Genomic DNA, 15,171 nt, shown 5'->3' on the forward strand with positions numbered 1-15,171 from the left:
GACGTTCTGATTTGGTATTTAATGCAAAGTTTATCTGCATGCATACAGGAACATTAGGACTCCCATAACCCGATTCCACCAACTTCATGACAGTGAACACAGCCTACTTTAGACTGCACATAGTGTAAGAGACATCAACAGGTATAACAGGAAGTAACATTTTACAGCACAAACAGGTATAGACGCACATAAATACACGGTTACATTGAGAACTGACATAGAAACACGGAAATGTCATATACCTTAGTATATACACACGTACCATGAAGAGTTAAATAGATATCAACATATTTTTACAGGTAACAGATGCATGACTACAAGATGATCATTTTTTCATTAATTATTGCAGTCTAACAATATGGCTTTGACTAGTGAAAAACCTTTCAGCACTACAAAAAAAATAAAAGTCAGTCTCATTCTTTCCTTATAATAAAAAAAAAGTACCTCTTTACTGCTAAAATTAAAGTCTACTTGAGAGTAGCATGTGTTATTCTAAAGTATGTCATTCTGTTCTTACTAAGATTTTATTTTTGACAAACTTTACAATCTTAAAAGCATTTTGATCACAGAACAACGAAGCCTAATTGGTACGGATACATTCCTGTAGTTATATCATTTGCTAACAGAGTTTAAAAAGGGACACATTTTCAATCTGACTAATTGGAAAACAACTTTGAGTAATCTACAAAATGAAAACGTATCTATAGGTTCCCATCATGCAATAGAATAGCCATTTGAGCATTACTTTACAAAATGAGTTTGCCTCTAAAACCCAGTTTTCATTAACAGTTATGTAAACATTTAATACCCCCCCCCCCCCCCAAAAAAAAAAAAAGTGTCCAACATGTTTATCAAATGGCAGTGTTTACTCAAAGCTTAAAAACATGAAGACATTGATAATTGAAATAAAAAGCCTTAGTCCATCATATTTACAACCCCACATCCGATTTTGCCAGCGGTAAGAAGATTTTGGGCAGAATATGAGCTAGCATTTTTATAAATCATGTTGATATAGTTTCACAGCAGGATCAGAATATAACGGTTTCTCAAAATGACCACGTCATATTTCGTTGTAATAGATCATTTAACCGTTTCTTGTACTGTGCCATTCACATCTTTACTAAGGTGTATAACTCTCTCTTTGGTATTTTTTTATTTTACTGTTGTGACCGAAGCTCATGTATTCTCAGTATTAATTTAGTGTATTTTTATCAATAAATTAGTATTTTCAACAATGCCATGCTTCCATGTTCTGCAACAGTACTAAATGTATTATCCTACAGTACATATAGGCTTGTTTTTTAACGTTAACAATAACCTACTTTTTTACTGAAAGCACATTAAAAGTCATGTCAGACCTTTATGTAACTTTCAGCTAAGGCAGGTATTTTCATATTGCAGAACATCCCACATATATATTTTTTGAATTGATTATTTTTTAATTGTTTACATGAGACCATTTAATTTCTGATTGTCGTATGTGATTTGGCAGTGATGAATGTGCTGTAAAACAGTGACTGACATCTGAATACATACTGAAACATTTGTAGAATCTTGTATTTCGTGCTCTGTATGTTTTTCAGAACTTGAATCGTCCTGGATATCTCTTCATTGTAAAGATTTGGTCCAGTTTGTAAAAAAGATAAACTGTGGTTTTGTCACAGTTCTAGTACATACTGAGCTTTTCCTGATCGTTTGCTGGCAAGGCTAATGTGAATATCAGTTGTGGTCAAATCAAGTTCTATCTTACACTACACTCTTAAAAATAAAGTTTTTTCTTAATGTGAAGAACATTTTATAATCTAAAGAACCTTTTTCCAGTATAAAGAACCTTTTGTGCATTGAAAAGGTTCCATGGATGTTAAAGGGTCTTCACGTTACCATCGATGCCAATTAAGAACCTTTTTTTTTTAACAAAAATAAAATTAATATCAATACATCACAGACAAATGAGAACTGCCAGGCTGCATTCAGGTGGTCTAACATGGCACAACTAAGACAGTTTATCAGCGTCTCCCATTTTCACAAATACGTATCGATGGCAAACGCAATTCATCTTATAGTAAGATTTTGACCTCATGCACACTACTAAAAGCGTTACGGCTGCATTCTGCACTTCACTGACGTTTTTTTTGTTTTTTTCTGTGAAAGAAGGAACAGTTATACCAAGCTACTGTTTTAAAATGCTCTGACCCCACTGTGTTTGAAATAGATAGATAAACATCCAAGTAACCATCATATTCCCAGTGCCCGAGCTCAGTACCAAGATCCTGGAATGTGCCATTACTGTGGGGCTGATCGCTGAGTACCTAAGGCAGATAACTTTCTAAGTATCAGAAACCCTGGTGATCAGTAAACAAATAGATATATATCTATAGAAAGTGTAAACAGTTTGAACCTGAATGGCAGTGAAAAGACCAAACGTTGTTGGGTTATGATTTGTGTTTCTATCCGTAGAAAGGAACAAATGAAATTCCGTCAAGGCAGTGAAAAGCCTTTCACCTGTTTGGCAAAAATCCCCCCTCTCCCATTTTCTTCCAGAAACAGCTTTGTGTCTGTTACTTTTTAAACATGTCCTGCAGAGGTCCCGGCAGGAATTTGAGAACGGTGTCTAGAATGCTCTCCTCATCCTCGTCATCATCTGCCCCGCAGCCGGCTGGGATGGCCTTTTTGGGGCGAGTCAAGGAGCCCTCGCACGCTTGTTCCATAGCCGCTTTCTCCTCTGCTTCCTTCTCTTCTTTCTTCTTTAGTCCATACTATATAAACACATATACAATATAATCAAGATAATTAGACAATAGGAGCAGAGGGCTTGTTAGAATGTTGAAATGAAGCCATTTCTCATTGTACTGTAGGTCTACAGTGACATATCTCTATATCTGATATGAGCCTATATCTCTATATCATATCTCTATATCATATGAGCCTATATCTCATTTATGGGAAATAAAGTAAAATACCATGAACTGCATAGATCCAACTATATGCACAAATATTAACATGTTTTATGGCAATTGTATGCTATATACTACACTATAGCCTATATACTGTATGATATAATATACTAATATAATCTTAATTGGCATATTTTGGATTAATTTAGGCCAATTAGACATTGCTGTGTTTTAAGATCAAAACTCCATACACAAATGTTATTTTGTATTTTAAATTCATGATATATTTTTATACATACTGTGCAATAGTGTATTCTAAAAGTCAAACATCAAAACATTTATCTTGCAGGATTTAAGTGTCGTATTTATATGCATGTAGCAGACGCTTGTGTCTGAATAGACCTACTAAAGAGGATCAGGCAATTCGCCAAACAGCCAACAATATTTATTATATTGGCCTTGAAATCACCCAGTTCTGATACATTTCTAAAGTCTCTTAGGCTCGAATTGGATCAGGCCATGTCCAGATGTTCTCATGCTGCTTCATGGCTAAATTCATGATCCTGTAATGGCCTCATACTCTCGGCTCTCTTTTCCTTCCTTAAGAAGGAGCTGTTAAATTAGCTGTAATTAGCTGACATTAAGACCTCCTGCAAATGTGACATTTCATTAAAGGGTAATAGAGATTTTTATTTGATGCATTATCCCCCCACACACATTAATCATGAAGTCCCGTCATCATGGTATAACGGCTTCATCTTTGCTTTCGTTTGAAATTGATTAGCAATTAGCAAATGATCCCATGCTTACCAATTCTTCTAATTTTCCCGGGCTCAGTCTAAACAGTTGTCACGAGAAGCTAAAGTGGATGGGAAATGTGAAACGAGTACCTTATCTCGAATGGCCTGTCTGACTTTTTCTCTCTCTGCCTCCATACGAGCATGTTTGGCTTTTCGTTCATCCTCTTGTTGTCTCAGCGCCTCCTGCCTTTCTTCCTCCTTCTTCTGGGCATCAGGGTCCTTCTCCTCCTCTCCACCTAACATCTTCCCCATGTCTTTGGTGGCCCCTGTGCCAAAAAAAAAAAAAAAAAAAAAACGCAAAGAAATATAATTACTATTATAGAAGTCACCTATAAGTGATTTTCAATGGCTGAAGCTGATATATAGAGCCTTCCCAGAAGAGAGTAAGCTGTTATTTATTTACACTATTATTCAAAAGTTGGGGGTCAGTTAGATATTTAAAAAAAAATAATGCTTTTATTCAGCAAGGATACATTAAATATATCCAAAATGACACTAAGGACATTTACAATGTTACAAATGATTTCTATTTCAAATAAATGCTGTTCTTTTGAACTTTCTATTCTTTAGAGAATCCTGAAAAACATGTATCATGATTTCCACAAAAACTGTTTTCAACATTCATAATAATAAGAAATGTTTCTTGAGCAAATCAGCATATTAGAATGATTTCTGAAGGATCACGTGACACTGAAGACTGGAGTAATGATGCTAATAATTCATCTTTGCCATCACAGGAATAAATAACATTTCAATTTCATCAAATAGAAAACAGTTTTAAAAATATTTCACAATATTACTGTTTTTACTGCATTTTTGATCAGTTAAATGCAGCCTTGGAGAGCATAAGAGACTTCAAAAACACAAATTCCACTGCAAAATCTCCTAATATGATGATATACTGGAGCCAAAATGATGAAGGCAAACAGAGAGACCAGAATGATGCATGTGCCACTCCTCTCGCTGCCATCTGTTTAAATGGTGCAACTCTACCTATCACGCTGTGTATTTGACATGTTTCGGTTTCAGCAAAAAACAGCCACAGGTTATTAGAGTTATTAGATTATGAGTAATGCAGCAATAAATGCTTTTAAGCAAAGGCCATGTTTGCATTTACCTAGATGTCCACTTCAACTATATTTTTTAATATACAAAGCACAGCTGTGTTTGAAAATTATACAGACGGTCTCAGAAACATGCTGAAAGATTTGGTTGCAAATGCTGTCCTATTGCTTTAAGTCATTAATCATTTGCATAATGGCTTTGCGTAATGTGTCTCTACAAGCAACTGTACACTCATTTATTATTAAAGGCAGTCATTTATTATGCATGAGTGTGTATTTGAAATCCAGCGTCAAGGTCTACGCATTACCTTCACATGTGTTTAATTGCTTCCGTATGACACTCAGGGCACTGAAAGGGAAGGGAGTGAGAGTGTACTCTTTAAGTGGCCTTTAACTGTCTGCGTGTGTATGTTTAGGACATCTTGAGCTGACATAACAGTCCTCGCATTGTGTCATGCTGCAGGTTGCCCATGGTCCACAATGACCGTATGAATTCACTCACTTTCTATACCCAACACTAACCCACCACCAACCCCAAACTTCCTGACCGATAAACCTTCCTGACCAATGAGTTTCATTCTTGTGTTACGCAGCACGTTTGAGCTTCTGCAAGAACCAATGAGGTTCATTATCGTGTTACGCAGCACGTTTGAGCTTCCACAAGAACCAATGAGGTTCGTTTTTCTCGTGTTACGCAGCACGTTTGATCTTCCACAAGAACCAATGAGGTTCATTCTCGTGTTACGCAGCACGTTTGAGCTTCCTCAAGAACCAATGAGGTTCGTTTTTCTCGTGTTACGCAGCACGTTTGAGCTTCCTCAAGAACCAATGAGGTTCGTTTTTCTCGTGTTACGCAGCACGTTTGAGCTTCTGCAAGAACCAATGAGGTTCATTCTCGTGTTACGCAGCACGTTTGAGCTTCTGCAAGAACCAATGAGGTTCATTCTCGTGTTACGCAGCACGTTTGAGCTTCTGCAAGAACCAATGAGGTTCATTCTCGTGTTACGCAGCACGTTTGAGCTTCTGCAAGAACCAATGAGGTTCATTCTCGTGTTACGCAGCACGTTTGAGCTTCTGCAAGAACAAATTACTTTTTTCTCGCGCATCAAGCAGGTTCGGTTGAGCTTCTGTTTATGTTCGCAGATTAAAGTATATATGTAAATAAAAGCCTAAATTAAATCTGTTTATCATATAAAGCGATCGAGTTTCTTCAGAAAATTTGTACTAAACCTCTCAATTCATATGGATTAGTTTTACGATCTCTTTATGAACTTTTTGAAGCATCCAAGTGCTAGAAGCGTTGCTTTTTAGTCGAGTATAATCTGCGATCTCTGAGTTTGTTTGTTGGCTTTCATGGCTGCTATACGCTGTGCTACTGTATATGGCAACCCAGGGTTTTCGAAATACTATATAAATTACATACAGCACCTTTAACTTAGCGCCACATTTTTAAAATTCAGTGCCACTCACGAGAGGCTGCAAAAGACATGAGAAATGAGCACAACATGGACAAACATGTCTGTCTAGTGCATGTTTACATAGAAAAACAACGGAAAAATAGCGCAGTGGAATGGAAAAACGCATTCTGTATGAATGGCCTCTTAGGGTGTAATTTCTGTGCTACCAAATAGAATGTTAATGTTTTTAAACAAGGTTAATGAACACTCCTCCTTTCTGCCATTGGTCGATCAAACCGATAGCCCTGCCTTAAACTCACACAATTGGTTGAGCCAATGTTGCTGTTGTCGGGCTAGTCGGGATACTCAAACAAACAGAGTAAAGTTTTGATAATGATAAACAGCCACAGTGCTACTCTTTATGGGGAAATAAATCCACAGATGTCTTAATTATAATTGTCTCTGCATATTAAACTGGCATATGACAAAGTATTTAAATAAATGACATGCTACACAGCATCAAGATTGAAACATTCTTCAGATTTTCATGTCACATGAATTGTTCTACAAACACAAAGCAATTGCCGCTCCTGAGAGCTTAAAGCAAGATGTAGGCCACTGAATGTAGTTTTGTTGTCAAGTTTAAAGACACACAGAGGGTGGTTAACATAACAAAAGAACTGCTTCCCTCTATCAGATTCTTCATGGCTTTACATCAAAGCGCTTGGCAGGAACAGCAGTGATGGTTATGGATGGAAGAGCAAATCTGGGCTCTGGATGACAATGGCGCAGCGGCCGGAACTGTATTCCAGTATCTCTGGAAAAAGGCTAATTCTTAATGATATGTGAATTATCGGAGCTTTGGAAATTAGCATATTAATTACGTTCTTTTATAACGGTAAAGTAGTAGTAGTAAAATAGGTCACTTGTATTTTAGAAGCACTGCTAGCCTTTAATAAAGCCTCAAAAACAAATATCTTGCATACAATATAAGGAGAAGAGATTCTGAGAATGATTAATAAGAGGTTGGTGAGTCTATCTGGAGATATTTTCCGTGTGATTATGCCCTCTTATAATATCACATGAACGCTACAGCCCTATCCATTAATAAGCATAGCTGTCCTGAAGCACATTTTTATTAGATTTTATGCCTTTTTCTGTTTTCCATCTTTCTTTAATAAAAGTCTTTCACACCAACAGACAACAAACATAAACTGTTTTTTACAGTCTGCTGAACGCAGAGGGCAGCGTAAAGTGACTTCTCTGTGGGATCTTGAAGAAATTCTATATGCTTCTGAATAATTTGCAAGGGTTGAGAAAAACTAGCTAGGGAAAGTCTGTTTAATAATGGATGATTTTCATGAGTAAATCATGCTTCATTACCTCGGAGCTATGGAGCAGAATTTAAACTATGTCGTTTTATAAGGTCTATGCTGCTATCACAGTAAAAATCACTACATTTGGTAAAGATTTTAGACTTCAGGATCAAATTCAGGGCACATTTACATATCAAAGCTTTCTTGATGTATTAAAAGTGCTACACGAAACATTTCTTTCATATTTCATTTTACATTTCACAATCTGACGTCTTGGCCTCATCCATGTGGAACACCAAAGGAACTGTGTAAAATATGACGTGCAGTGAAAAGACAGTCTGTGTTTCTTAAAGACACCTCACGCAGAAGGTCATTGTGTGGTCACACAATCTGCTACATCTGGCCCACTCAAGGGAATTGAAAGGGGAGAAATACATTTCGTTTTATTGCCCATAGTCACTCAGCTGATAAAAACAAAATCATGAAATTGATTTAAGGTCTCTTTGACCTTTAGACAAAGTTATGTTCATGGTATAGTGCGAATCTATAACCTATACACACAACAAATAAATGTCAAATACAAAAAACTATAACCAGATCAATAAGCAGTTTGTTTTATTACAGTTAGAAATGTATGAATTACAAAATAGACTTATTGTCTTGCATCCAATTACTAGCAACCACATTTAATTTTCTATTTTCTAAATAAATCTGTTATTTTAATACTAAATAATCTAATCTAATACTTATCAATAAATATTGTTGGTTTTTATGGAATAAATCAATTGCACATTTTAATTTTAATTGCACATTAATACATTTTACAGTGAATACAAATGTATCTCTTAAAAACCATCATCATTTCCTGGTTACGTGCTAATATGTATGTACAATTTTTCAATATATAAATATTTAATAAAAATAATAATATATTTATATAAAATAATATATTTATATAAAACTGATCATAGTTATCAGAACCAAACATAGACCTAAATTTATGTATATTAACAGGCATATCCTGTGCTTACAGCAGGCGATTAATTATGAAATGTATATTTTTTTATGTAGCAAATTAACTGGTATTATTAATAAATACTTTTTAGTATTATTGATAAAAATTTTAAAAAATAATTCTAATGTTTCAATTATTTAATTATCAATAAATGTTGTTGTTGTTGTTTATTTAATTGATTATTTTAAATTTTACGGTAAAAAAAAATGTGTAATCGTCATCAATTTCTGCCATGCGTCAAATGAAAGTTAAATAATGAAACAAATAAATGCAACATATAGAAACAATACAATCTGATTCTTGGTCTTGACCAAACTGACAATTGGATCGAGACTAATATGCTAGTTTGATAACATGACACTTACCGCCCAATGCTTGCTTCATCACAAAATCCATGATGCACTCAGATATCTGGTCCTCTTACAGCTAAAGAAAATGTTGCATTTAGTCTTGCCGTGATCCTGATTCTGCCGCTCCACCACAGTGTGTCAGTCTTCTGTGTCCTGATGAATCCTTCACACCTATTGGGGGGGAAAAATGCGAAGAAATCCTGATCAGCATGCAACGTCAATCAGAAACACTCAGATTACGGTATAATATTGATCACTATATTGTCAATACAACCTCATCCACAACATCTGTTAGTATTTGAGCTGAAATTTTTACAAAGCTCCCATAAAAAGTCGCAATATCTGCAAAAAAATGCACATTTAAGTTACTCTGAGCTTCTAGACAAATCCCACACAGCAGGTGCTCAAAATAAATTCACAGTCAGTTCTGAAAACCCACGGAAGTCAAAGTAATTATTGCTTACAGGAACACACTGAACATTTCCAGCTACACCGTGACATTAAGGCTATCAGAGATATTGCAGATTTCATCTCAATGAGTTGTCTGAAACTTTATAAAAGGTTGCTTTTCTTCAGCAGACAAGAGATGGTTTGTCATTTGCCACATTTGAGACACTGACACCAGACCATAACATATGAGCACAAAAAAAATCGTTCAGCTTTTCAAAGCAAATATGATCTGCATAATACTAAAAAACATCCAAATATGTTTCCAGCACAGGAACAACGAAAACAAACCAGAACCCTATGATGGTAGCCAAACCACTCTAAAGAGACAAGACACAATACTAAAGAACAGCAGTTCTTATATATATATATATATATATATATAAACATTAAACAAACTAGCATTATGTGTTTAACTGTTTGTAACCAGTCATGTATTTGCTTAAATAAATCTGCTTCCACTTACCAGTTTACTGACTTTTGCTATTTGTTCTTCTTGAAGTAACTGAACGATGAATAAACAAAAAAACGACTTGCTCACTGGGTCCTGATAAACCGCCTCTCTCTCTCTCTCTCTCTCTCTCTCTCTCTCTCTCTCTCTCTCTCTCTCTCTATCTCTCTGTCTGTCGCTCCACCTCATTCATACTCCCCCCACACTCCGCCTCCTCATCTTTCCATCTCCCTTCAGTAAAAGGAAGTTCATTTTGTTCAATTTAAAGGACGGATTACCCCAATTACTGCATGTGTCTGTTTGCTTAATTTTTTTTTAAAACAATTCTTTACTTTTATAACATGTTTTTCCTGTATTATTCCAGAAGAAATATATATATTTTGTATATTCCTACACTTCTGTTTAAACAAACACAAAAGGGTTTTATTGTCCCAATATGGTGGAATCCATTTAATGAATTTAGCAATTTACACTCAATATGTTGTTATTATTGCATACTGTTTTATACTACAATACACTGAGGTGCAAATAGTATATGTCACTACTTGCACAAAGTTTAAATAGCTCATTTTGATTAGTGTAAATAGCTTCTACCCAAGAAAAATATTAAAGCTAAAACAACCCCACAAATTAATAACCCTGACCCATTCTTACATGCTGATCTTCTATTCCTGAGTCAAAATGGGGCTGTGATAACACCCACCATGTCTGATTAGCATAACACAGTGTCCTTATGTGACCTTGAGGTCGGGTTTGCGTGCTATTTACCAGTTCATTTCAACCTGACTCCTGTGAAACCACTTCTACCACATCAACACAGCAGTTTAATCACCGTATTAATGTAGTAAACTAAGTCTTGACAGTGTTTTGCACATAAATGCTTCCATTGAACTGTCTTTAGAGTGTTTTTACACGTGTAATGTATTGAGAGACCGAGAAAAGACGTGGTGCAATAACCAATGTGCATTGAATGATTTGCATTATCATACATTGCTTTGCATCTAATTATAAATCTTTTTCTGTCATCCCCTATAAAACCATATTCTATCCAGCTCAAGCATAAGTCCTGGTGAATGCAAATTATCTAGCATCCGAATGTGAAGATTTATAAGACAAGCAAAAGTATATATGTCATCTGAAATCTCACAATGCACTAATGGTGGGAAGATGTCAAGGAGAAACGACATTCTGATTGATTCTGATTGTGCATCTCATCCATCTTTGAGCTATGATAAAATGGGATTAGAGCGGAAGCCTCAAGGTTACAGTTTGCTAACTGAAAGCATAAACTGAAACTCAAGAGTGGTTTTTATTATGAAGCTCCTTTAGATCTTCTTAAAGCACGCATGATTGCACAGGATAGCTGTATAGTTTAATACTAAAAATAAAGAAGAAGAGGAGATCATATACTTTCTGAAGCTATTAGTGGATCCTTACGTAAGCTCTACTTCAGTGGCAAACTCACCGCAGGGCGTTTGATTTCCTAAACAGAGACTCACTGATGTATGGCACAAAATAACATTGCGATAATATGATAATTAATTTGAGATGCTTATTGCACTAAATGCTGTGGTGGATTTTTGAAATCAAAGGTCTCAGGAAAACAACATAGCTGCTTAAAGCATGGATGGAGCTGGCTAAGACTTCGCCCAATCAGGCATGAAATTATTACTCTTCCTATTAAAGACTTTACACAATTATGCAACACAATAAAGCATGAATAGAAACATGGTCTTTGCACATGTACAGGAAACCTCTCTGAGGAAGTCATTGCTTTAGCTTTGCTAAGAATAATAGATGCTTTTTATGGGTTTTGGGGCCTATTAAATTTCTTTGCCACAAAAACCAGCAATAATATGCCTATAAAAAAAGCAATTATAAGAGACTCTCACATGCCTGGTTGAGAAAACACTTCAGCCAGATCACAGCAGATCTGTACGTGAGAGATTTTTCCCCATTTTTTTTGGTCTGAACACACATTCACAAATCAATTGATTTGCTTGGGCAAATGAACAACTTGTTAAATAAAGTAAATAACTGTGGATGTATCTGGTACATTGTAACTGGTAGATTTCCCACAAGTCACTTTCTCTGTGGCAGTGGAATAATGACTTCAGTGAAGATTAGTTCTCCATGATTCTATCCCCATCCTCTCTTATTTTCTTACAGATCCTTTCAAGGACAGGCATTTAGGAGTGATACACATGGTCCCTGATTGCATCCATTAAGCCTATTGGAAGCTACCTTCAGCCACAGCTTAATGACTCAGGTAAAAGACGCCTGGGGCCAGTTCAAATCAATAGATGTGGACAAGGAAACATTCATGACTTTCCCGACAACCCTAGAGCTTTCAGCTTGAAGGGAGGAGTGAGTGCAGATACACAACTTTAAAACACATTAAAACTCTAAAACCTTGCTGGCAGACAGTTTCTTATCCACAGATGCCTTGAAAGCATAAGGGAGAGACAATAGCAGCATCAAAACCTTGAGGAAATGTCAGCATGGTCATCATCTTTTCTTGTTTCTTGATGAACTCTGCCATATGAATACACCACACAGATTTGTTCATTCCAGACAGACTGTCAGTCTGTGCATTAAAATCCCTATGAAATGGAAGTTGCGATAGTCTTTTCTTCCATATGAAATATAACTGAGTGAAACGCTTCTTAATTAAAAAAAAGGAGGGCAGGATTTGATTTTGTCTATCAGGAAATGATCGGATGGTTGTGGTTCTCTATTGCTGTGATTTCATGTGATTGACAGGTTGTCCCGCCCTGACGCCTGTAAAGACATAATCAGAGAAGAGATGTCCCTGCAAGAGGTAGGGGAATTTATTTTGATTAAAGTTTTTAAAAAAAATTATGTACAGGGATAAATCATAGTCTGCATAATTTTCTCATCTCTGCTGATGTCTGTGCACAGTCCGTGAAACACAGACTTAAACACGGACAACATAAACGAAAGGTCCGCTTCTATAGTGCACACTTTAGAGCTCACAGTCTTTGAAACGCGTACATACTCAACTATGCGTGACACACAGCAGAACGCTGGAAAAGTAAGTAATCAACTGGTTGTAAAAGCAGACTTGGGACACTGGGTAACAATGAGACACTAAAGTCTCTTTATTTGAACTGGTGAATTATTATAGCTCCCTGGAACTTCCAAATATGGAGAGAAGGAACCTGGAGAGAGGCAATCCTCCGATTTCTGCAGTGTGTCTACCCTCAGCTGATGCCAGCGTTAATGGCCACTGCAGAACCAGAGCACTTGCCCACCGCAGGAGAGGAGCCCAAGCCCACCGCAGATCTGTAGACCATGCTGATGCCCGCCACGGACCCTGAGCCAATGTCAATGCCTATAATGGAGCCCGAGCGTGAGGCCACGTCTGTCCCAGAGCCGAAAGTAGCCGCCTAGTTTGACCAAGTGTGATTGTCGACTTCTACCTACGAGCCGGTGTGAAATAGAGAAGACCTTGAAGAGGATGACAGCCTCCCTCCCCTGATTCCACCCAGCCTTAAGCCTACATCACTGCTGGCCTTGCCAAGCTCAAAGACTGCTATGTCGTTGATAATGCACCCACCCTGCCTCCCTCTCCCGCCTCCTCTGCCCAGGCTAGTTGTTCCCTCAGCCCCGTCTTTGCTGGCGCCCTTCAGTTCCTCGGCTCCTCTACTGGCTATAACTTGCTCCGATCTGCCAGGCACTTCTAGTTTGCCAGCTCAAGCCAAGATGTGTCGACTACTTTGTTCCACCTCAGACCTCCAGGCCCGTAGCTCCAACTCGGCCCATTGAGCAGTCAACTCTGCCTTGGCTCCAATCTCCCTCGACTCCACCAGGGATCGTTGTCTCCTTGGCTCCACCATGCTTCCTCGTCCCACCGGCTTAACCTTGCCCAGATATCGCCCTGCCTGCACCACAGACTTTCAAGCTTTCTTCCGTGCTTCGGCTCCACTTAGAACCTCAGACGGCCATGTTCCACTTCGGCAGCTCGTCACTGCGACTCCGCACTGCTCCCTAGAACCTCCATTGTCTCCCGGTCTCTTCAGTCTCTCGGCTCCACAAGGGTGTCCAGACCTCTCGGTTACACTGCTGGTCGTTGGACCGCTAACTCTGCCTTGGCTCCTCCCACCATCGATTCCGCCATGGGTCTTTGTACCACCTGTGCTCTGGGCATCCACCTTTTCCACCCTGCAATCACCTCCTCCCTGGTTCCTTCCACTGTCAGACACTCCATTGCTGTGTTCAGCATCAGCTCCTCTAGGGGTACTTCCGCCGTCTGCTCCAACCTGGTTCTTCTTGCCTAGTTCTGGTTCCTCGCCAGCCTCTCGCCAGCCTCTCGCCAGCCTCCAGAGCCCCCACCCTCCCTGTCCCTCTGTCGATCTGTTACGGTGTGAGGCTGCGCCTTTCCGGAGGGGGTGCGTTCTGTCACCACTATGTTCAGTTTAGCTTTAGTTTCATTTTCATGGACTCTAGAATCGTCATCACCTTTCGCACTGCTACCGACGACCTTGTACCAAGTTCCCGAGTTGGGCATGCCATAAACTTAAAACATGGAGGAGGGAAGAACATCTGCTGCTGTGACTGGTATTCTTAATTAGTTTTTTCCACAACAGCTACATGCCTTGTCTTGTCGTTAATGCCTGGTTCAGATTACACGATTTTTTTGTCTGTTACGATAGTAACTGTGTCAGATTACACGATTTTGACTCCTAAAAATCTTGTCATGTCGTGGACAAGAAACATGTCAGACTACACGTTGTTTTCCGACCAGTCATCGCGAGCCGTCTCACACACACATTCACTCGCATATATACACATGCTCACATAGCCTACACGCACTCACTTTCTCTCTCTCTCTCTCTCACAAACACACACTCACTCGCACATGTGCATATGCATATACACGCACTCTCTCTCTCTCTCTCTCTTTCTCTCTCTCACACACACACACACACACACACACACACACACACACACACACACACACACACATACTCTCTCTCACACACTCACTCTCCCGCACACACAAAGTCACACACACTCGCTCACTCACTCACTCGCGAACACACACTCTCACTTAAGCCCAATTTATACTTCTGCGTCGAACTTACGCCGTAGCTACGTCGTAGGCTGTGTGTAGCGCGCGTACCCTTCGGCGTACCCTGACGTGCACCTCTCCAAAAATGTAACAACGCGTCAACTCTACGCGGACGCAAGCGCTGTGATTGGTCTGCTAGGACCGCTCCCTCGGGTTTCACATGCTCCCTCTGCGCGCGTCAACGCGGACAACGATGCAGAAGTATAAATGAAAACCAACGCGTTGCCTACAGCGTAGAGGCTCCGGTGTAGGTCCGACGCAGAAGTATAAATCAGCCTTCACTCTCCCTCACTCACTCACTCGCGCCCGTCGTCGTGGAGGACCGTTAAAAAATTAAACATG

At 38.6% G+C, this 15,171-nt stretch overlaps 2 protein-coding genes across 2 annotated transcripts in view; both read right to left on the reverse strand.

Annotated features, from left to right (window-relative positions):
* cplx2b (complexin 2b) lies at positions 1 to 8,957 on the reverse strand. The gene is made up of 3 exons (XM_079891963.1): positions 8,852 to 8,957; positions 3,785 to 3,960; positions 1 to 2,756 (listed from the first exon to the last, which is right to left on the reverse strand). The coding sequence occupies exons 1-3, from the start codon at positions 8,880 to 8,882 to the stop codon at positions 2,559 to 2,561; spliced, it is 405 nt and encodes a 134-aa protein (XP_079748089.1). The 5' UTR covers positions 8,883 to 8,957; the 3' UTR covers positions 1 to 2,558.
* slc25a48 (solute carrier family 25 member 48) overlaps positions 8,908 to 15,171 on the reverse strand; it is a 24,617-nt gene continuing 18,353 nt past the window's right edge. The window contains exon 7 of the mRNA XM_079891955.1: positions 8,908 to 9,007. Within this exon, the coding sequence (XP_079748081.1) occupies positions 9,002 to 9,007 (6 nt within the window). The 3' untranslated portion in view covers positions 8,908 to 9,001. The remainder of the gene's footprint in view (positions 9,008 to 15,171) is intronic.

Source organism: Squalius cephalus, assembly GCF_949319135.1.
Source record: "Squalius cephalus genome assembly, chromosome: 14".
Taxonomy (NCBI): Eukaryota; Metazoa; Chordata; class Actinopteri; order Cypriniformes; family Leuciscidae; genus Squalius; species Squalius cephalus.

Bases quoted from the DNA above. Each gene is read 5' to 3' on its own strand.
- cplx2b (XM_079891963.1), bottom strand. From the start codon at position 8,882: ATGGATTTTGTGATGAAGCAAGCATTGGGCG. The intron at 3,961-8,851 runs GTAAGTGTCATG...TTTTTGGCACAG, and splicing joins GATGAAGCAAGCATTGGGCG to GGGCCACCAAAGACATGGGG. The intron at 2,757-3,784 runs GTACTCGTTTCA...GTGTTTATATAG, and splicing joins GACAGGCCATTCGAGATAAG to TATGGACTAAAGAAGAAAGA.